General features: G+C 49.0%; 1 protein-coding gene across 10 annotated transcripts in view; it reads left to right on the plus strand.

Moving 5' to 3' along the window:
• The first annotated feature begins 1 nt into the window (after position 1).
• Tle3 (TLE family member 3, transcriptional corepressor) overlaps positions 2 to 7,533 on the plus strand; it is a 48,350-nt gene continuing 40,818 nt past the window's right edge. For all 10 annotated transcript variants that reach the window (XM_048793542.1, XM_048793546.1, XM_048793545.1 and 7 more), the window contains exons 1-3: positions 2 to 91; positions 621 to 721; positions 1,083 to 1,127. In XM_048793542.1, coding sequence (XP_048649499.1) covers positions 1,092 to 1,127 — 36 coding nt within the window. In that variant the 5' untranslated portion in view covers positions 2 to 91; positions 621 to 721; positions 1,083 to 1,091. The remainder of the gene's footprint in view (positions 92 to 620; positions 722 to 1,082; positions 1,128 to 7,533) is intronic.

Genomic DNA, 7,533 nt, shown 5'->3' on the forward strand with positions numbered 1-7,533 from the left:
TAAGAGACAGTCTCCGGCCCGGGCTCTCGGCGCTTCCACGCTCTCGGAATCACGACCCCTCCCTGCCATGTATCCGCAAGGCAGACATCCGGTGAGTAATTGCAACTCGGTTTATTTAAGCATCTATCATGGCAGGGTAAACGAGGCAGTTTATCTGGCACCTCCATTTTGCATGTTGCTACCTATGATGTGTGTGTGTGTGTGTGTGTGTGTGTTCTCACACAAAGGGGCTGAGGTGGGGGTACGCTGTTGAGAGAAGGGTAATTCCGCCGGAGTGGAGTGGGGGCCGTGGACCTTCGAGGGGGAGCTGTTAACGCTGCCCCCGCCCCCTCTCCTAAGTCTCCCAACTCGCCCGGCGTGTCTCCCCGCCCCCGCCTACTTGGGAATGGGGGCCTTTAGTAGAAAGGATGGGAGCCCGCGACGGATAGGGAGCGATCGGGGCACCCCCCGCCCCTGCCCCGTCGGGGAGCTCAGAAACTTGCTGGGAAGGTTCTGGGCGGTGAGGGTGGCCTCTCCCGTGGATCTCGGCGGGGAGGGGCCGGGACGCCGCGGAGGGCCAGGCGGCTTGGAGCCCCTCTGAAACCCGCGTCCCTCCCCTGTCTTGTCCTTGCGGGCTCCAGGCTCCCCATCAGCCCGGGCAGCCGGGATTTAAATTCACGGTGGCTGAGTCTTGTGACAGGATCAAAGACGAATTCCAGTTCCTGCAAGCTCAATATCACAGGTAAGGCTGGTGGGGNAACTCTCAGAGGACAAGGGGGGCCCAGTGTACACACCATTCCCTGTTGAGCCGGCACCTTGTATAAACAGGATATATGGCACATGTGGTGCTTGTGGGAGGGAGGGCCTGGCTTTTCTTACTACTGTGTATGTAATGTTCTGTTGAGATGAGAAGAACACTCGCCCACTCGCCTGATGCCACCGCTTAAACCTCAGCATGGGCTGGCTTTGGTGTTTGTTTTAAACTTCCATAACTCATGGATCATAAAGTATGGTTTTGCCAAAACCTTCTCAGGAAAAAAATGATGTTGAAACATGAACAGATTTCTGTGTTGTCTTTTAATGGCAATTCTTTTTACTTTTAGTACTATGAGATGTCCTATGGCTTGAACATTGAAATGCACAAACAGGTAAGTGCTTTTCTCTTTAAGAAATGAATTTGGTTTTTAAAAACATATGTATGGACTTCTGTGACTCCCCTTGTTTGAAAATGAGCTGGTTCTTCTGTTCCTCTCACTTCTCCTAGAGTAAGTGGATCTAGTCCTTGAAATGCAGGTGTTGAGTCTTGGCAGATTTCTTGGACATGTTGAGCTTTTAGCATTGGAGCTTGTGAAATTAGTCCTGGTCTTGGATCTTGGTGGAGGATAAAGGACCAAAGGGAAAGTCATACCTACAGGATTTGCTTTACAGACTCCTGAGAACCTAGAGCTGGCTGACTGCTTTTATCTGTTTTAATGTAAAACCCTCCAGAGGAAATGCAGTAGGTTTTTTTTTTCCTCTTTTTCTGTGTTTTTTTTTTTTCTTACAAAAAATGTGATGTTCTGCCTTGATAAGATTAAACTTCAAGAGCCTTAAAAGCCAGACTGAGCTGTCGAAATTTAAGGGAATGAAGCCACTAACGGCTTAAAAACATAAAACCAAAATGAAATAGAGCTCTAATGCCTCACATTTAGAAGGGGACTTTTTCATCTGGATCTTAATTTGAAGGCAGCTGTGTTCCCATTTTACAGAGAAGGAAGCTGAAGCTGAGGATGAAGTAACTGGCCCGGGGCAGCCTGGCCAGGCCTTTTGAGATGGTTGGGGGTTGAGCTCAGCTTTGAAATCCTCAAGTCAAACCAGTTTAGCTAGTGTGGTGTCATTTGATGGATATGTAAACTACCCCCTATTGTCACTCTTCTAATAACAGTATACCTCAAACCTGGCAAATACAAACACCCTTTATCTTGGTGCATATCAGTAACTAGTCCCAGTGCTAGGCTGGCCTTGGGAGAGGCCTGTTTGTGTATTTGTGTTCCGAGGAGAGGAGAGGCTGCCTATAATTTGGCTTGGCGGACCCATTAGCGTTGACTTGGCACGAATAAATGGCGCAGGCCGGGTTGTTCTTTTTAACAATTGGTGTTCTTGAAATCTCAGAAGGCTGTTGACTCATTCTAGCCTTTGGTGACCGTGACTTGAATGGATTTTCTGCTCTAAATTAACAGTCGTTTACAAGGTTTAAATTTTGCTCTTTAAAGCAGGCAGTACCTAGAGCAGGTGAGAAGGGTAAGTGACCCCCTCCCTGCTCCAGTGGCTTCCTGTACAGTCTTTTGAATCTGTAGTTTCTTTCCCTGTCCTGGAGGGAGCCCCAGTGTTGGGTGAAGAGCCAGGGGCCCGAGTTTACAGAGCAGTGTGGGAAGCCAGTTTGTGGCTTTCTGAGTGGTTAGTTCTCTAGGAAGGCACATGAAGGCTACCACCTTTTCACTTCTTGGTCCACAGAAATAATAAACAGATCCTGCTTTATATGTAAATAAGGTTTCCCTTGGGAGACTAGAGAGAGATTCTGCCCCATTGGAGGTGGAACTGACTAGGTCTGACTGGTCCAGAAAAAAATACGTATGGCGAAACTGGGGTCTCCCAGGTGTTTCAAGGACCTTGGTGTGTTATGCAGGGTGTCACTTCCTCCCTTTCTCCACCTTTCATCACACACACACACACACACACACATTCATTCTCTCTCTCTCTCTCTCTCTCTCTCTCTCTCTCTCTCTGCTTAGTATCTTGGGTATGTTTAAAGAGGTTTAAAGAGGGTAATTGCAACCAGGTTTAAATTTATAGCAGCAGTTATTCTAAGAGCTTCGTAATTAAGGTGTAATATGTCGTTGCATGTTGAGGTCTGCATGGGTGGTGTCCCCATATCTATGAGTGGATGTTTCTTTGGCACAAAGGAACCACCTTGGCTGGCAGAGCAAAGCTATTCTCCGAGTCCTGGGGACGCTGTGAACCCAGAAGAGTTAAACATCTTAACGCACTTGGTGGTGGGGTTTGTATAAAGAGCAGCTGTGTGCATCTGGGATTTCTGGCCATTCCCCAAACAGGGTTCTTAGGGGGAGAATGCCTGAGGTTTGGCTACATTGTCTCCTTTAATCCTCTCAGCTGCCAGTGGTGGCTAAAGGGATTCTTTGCCCTTTTTATAGGTGGGGAAACCAAGGCGTCAGGGAGGCCAGAGGGCAGAGCTAGGACTCACATCAGAGACTCTGGATTCTCAGCTGGGTGCTTTATCCCACTGGCCTCTCACCTTTGCCTTCTAGCCCATTCCCAGCATGAATGCATGTGCCCTGAATGTGCTGTCTCTGCCGGCTGTGGCAGTCTCTGAGTTGGGTGAAATCACCCTGTGGCGGTATAGAAACAAAAGAGGCAAGGAGGTGAGGAAACTCTGGGCTTAGAAATGCAACCCTGACCTAATGGCACTGGCCACTCCCTAGGTTTGCGAGGGCTCTGCAGAAGAAAACCCTGCCACTAATTGTAGTGTGGGTCTTGGGTGCATTTGGCGGATGGTGGTTAGGCCTGAGCAAACAAGTTTATCAGCTGACCTGTTTAGCGGTTGACTGGTGTTTTATCTGCACACACAATCAAGTGACTGGAGTGCTTGAATTATTCATGCAGTGTCCTGCCCTCTAGACTTGACTGTTCGTGTGATTACATCTGCCTGGAACAAACAGGCTGGATTCTTCATCTTTAAGCTCCAGGGTGGGGGTGGGGACTGTCTGTACTTTTTTATATAATAGATGATCTACGGAGCTCACACCTTGGGGAAGTGTGGTGCTCCACAGTCTGCTTACACACACACACACACACACACACATGCGTACCCTCACACACCTCACTACACCATGTATTTTTTTTTTTTAAGCTCTTCTTTGCTGGCTCTATGGGAAATGCCAATTAGCTGGGAACTTCGAGTTCTGCCAGATGGGCCCAAGTATTGACAGAGGGCAGCTGATGAGGTGCGTCCAGCCCATTTTTATTTTACTGTGAGGTTAAACTCACTGTGGCTGGCTCCTTCCCTGGCTGTTTCTCTTTCTCCCTCTCCAAGCTGTCAAATCCCAGAGAAGTAATAAATGGTTTCTCCTCCTACTCTTCTGCTTCCCTCCCTAATTATGGTAAAGCAAAGATTACAGAATCACAGGCCTGGCCTGGGGCTTCAAGAGGTCACCCACCTCCTCCCAACTCCTGCTTCCAGGCAGAATGTCAAGGGTGATTCAGCAAGACTAGGGAGGCGAGGATGACTGACCAGCTCATCAGTTTCCATCTTGTTCCTGCAGAGGCTTTCCAATATCAGCCCCAGATGACAAAGCCAGCTGACAAGCAGGGGCTCCATAGCAATTGTCATGCATTGACTTTGAGGCACTGAGGCTGTGGGTAGCTAGGTCAGTCTGGCCTTTTACCCTCTGTCGGTGAGCATGAATGTTTTGAAAGTGAACTTCAGTTATTTCTTATTTGGGGACAGTGTCATTGCCAATACTGTGTGGTCACCTTCTCTGTAAGCCAAATAACCCTTCCTTTAAAGTTTTCTTTTGGAGTCCTGGAACTGAAAGAGCCCTTTAGATTTTCATCCAAACCTTTCAAGTTCCACTAAGGAAACTGAGGCCCAGAGAGAAGAACTGGTGTATCCAGACTCCTACAGCCCCGTGTTCATGGTAAGGCTGCCACTGTAGGCTTCCTTTCTAACCTCAGGTCTCTTTTTGTAAGACTCAAGAAAGGTGGAGTGCTCCTTTACTAGCTCCTAGCACTAGGTGTCTTCAATTAACTGTTGCTTCTCTGCATCATCATTCAGAGAGGCTAAGGCCACAAACCCAGCTCCACCAAAGTTCAGATTACCTCATTTCTGGTTGTATAACTGTGTTAGCTGAGCCCTCTTTGTCTGCAGCCTTGTTCCAAGTTGCCAGCTATTTGCACAACTCCTGATTTGATGTGTACAGTAACAACACAGAGTGCATAATGAGCAATCCCAGAGGGAAGGTTCAGAGGTGCTAAAAACCTATGAACTTTTTAGCTGACAGGAGTGGCCATAAATAGCGGCCATAAATGCAAGGCCAACGTGGTCCATAGAAAATCTCTCTCTGCCTGTCACCCCCTTCCTCTCTGAACCTTCTCAATTAAGTATTATGGTGCTTGGGCTGGAAGATTTCCAGGCAAACCGGCTTGAAGTTCTATGACCATAGTCAAGGTGCAGTCACTGGGTACAAAGTACAAGAGTGCAAAGAACCTGCCAAGGAGTTGGGTCTACCTTGGTAGTCTACTTTGGGACCACCCTCAGGAATGAAAGGGTGTGTGCTTATACTAGGGTAGTGCCTATTTGTGTGGCATTTGGGTTGAGCTGCAAATTTTTTTTATTTTTATTTTTTTTGCCAGAGTGCTGGCAACTAGGAGCCCCTCCACACCCTGGATTCCATCTGGCCTTTCCTGCCACTTCTCTCTTCCCTGGAATAGATTCCCCTCTCATCACACAGGTTGTGTCATCTTACTAACTGGGTTGCTGCCTGGCTTAGCAGGGTCTGCTGAGCCCAAAGTATCCTTTACTCTGTCCAGTGAGCTACAGGGAGCCCCCACCCTCAGGACTGCCGGCCACCCCACACTTCCTTTCTCTGGCTGACAATAGAGCAGTACAGAATGGGAGTTTCTGTGCTTCTCTGGGTCTTTTTCTACTTCTGTATTTGACAATGGAAATGAGCCTGGGAGATGGACAAGTGGTTCCTTATCCTTATTGTACCCCTCAAAGAAACTGAGCCTGGGTGGGAACCAGGCTTCTGATTCTACTTGTTCCACGACCAGGAGCCTTGGATGGCCCTGAGCTTTCCCCTCCACTCTTTGGACTCCTCCCTCCCTGGGTGCCTGAAGGAAGGTTCTCAAAGGAAGGGTCTGGTTTACAGAGGCCCATTCATTTCCATTTTGTTTTGTTGAAGGAGTGAGTCAGTCAAGGAATAAATTTGCTTTTCCTTTCTGCATAGGAGAATGCTTTTCTCTCATTGTTTGTACAGAATTCCGGGGACACCAGGGACCAAAAGGTGATAAAGGCCTACTCCCAGCTGGCCTGTCCCTGTGCTCTGTCACACATGTGTCTTTCTCACATCTCGTTATCTCATTGTCAGAGCTGTGGAAGAAGCCCCTCTGCTGAGGTCACTGTGGCACTTAATATGTAATAGTTGCTCAGTGAACACGTTGGATAGTCTGAGTGTGGGGTTGTATTCTTTGAGCCCCGTGAGTCGGAAGTGGGGGTTTTCATTGTGGGCTGGCTGCTGCCTGTGCAGGCTTCTTTCTGTGGCTCTGCATCCAGTTTCTTCATCAGTGAAACGAGGGGGTTGGATTCATTCCCAAAACAGTTATTAGGGGCCCAGGATGTGCCGGGTGTGGGCTGGGGTTGGTGACACTGATGAATAAGACACCGTTCCCTCCGCTGGGGAGTCAGGCATCTAAATAAGTAATTGCAGTGCAGTGAGGTAAGTGCCAATGTGGCCCATGGTGACAGGCTCCGCTAGCTCTGACTGTTCCTGGGAATGGGGACTTGGGTCAGAGGGGACTGCGCTGAAGTGCTGCTACTTGAGAGCCTTAAAGGGAGGGCAGGGGTTTATGGGGCAGCAGCCAGCAGCCTGGGCTCCCCCAGGGTGGCAACGCGGCTCCCCCAGGGTGGCAACGGCTCCTGGGAAGGCTTTGAGATAGTCAGGAAGCCGCAAGCCTCTGGAATGGTGTGGGGCGGGGACTGCACTTGGGAAGTGAGGCGAGGTGGTGACATTTTGCAGCAAAGTGATCTCCAAGGCCTCTCTGCCCTCACATTCGCCACTTACGACTCAGTGACTCCCTCTGTCCCCATATGGCTCTCCAGAGCTGGCCTGAGTCCATCTGCCGCGGGGTGGGGGTGGGGAAGACACCCTGGGCCATCATAGCCTCCCCTGCCTGTGCCTCCACCATAATGTGCTGGTTTGAACTTTATTCCCCAAAGTGGCCTTGCCTCCTTTCTCATATTGGTAATTCCGTAATGATTGGTTATGACCCGCCCCCTCCCCCATATTTAATTCTCATCAGCCTAGCTCTCCACTTTGCTATTAATGATAGCAGCCAGCAAAATAGCTTTCAACATGCCATTGACAGTCTGGTTTAAGAGCGCACTTGAAGTAGTGCTAGACAGCTGAAAGCACCCATAATTGTGTACCAGAGTGAGAACCGCGTGCTCAAGGGCCTTGTTTTTATATGCTTAAAGGGACAATATCTTGTTTTCAACAAATGCTCTCTGAGACACATCCAAGATGCTTGCTTGCTTTCTCCTTTTCCTCTCCTCTCCTGCCTTTTTCTTTTCTTTCTCTTGCCTTTCAGAGTAAATGTTCCCCTCAAGTTGGGGCTAAGGGAAACTTAGAGAAGGGCGAATGTCCTGCTTCCACAGAAGTAAGAGTGTTTGGTGAGATTGTTGCTTTAGGGTCTGTCTCAGTCCGCAGACCTCCCCTCGGCCTCTCCCCACTGAGGGACTCTAGGACCTTGGATTTCTCCAGGAGGAAATGGGGGGGG

Source organism: Marmota marmota, unplaced genomic scaffold (assembly GCF_001458135.2).
Source record: "Marmota marmota marmota unplaced genomic scaffold, marMar, whole genome shotgun sequence".
NCBI classification, from domain to species: Eukaryota; Metazoa; Chordata; class Mammalia; order Rodentia; family Sciuridae; genus Marmota; species Marmota marmota.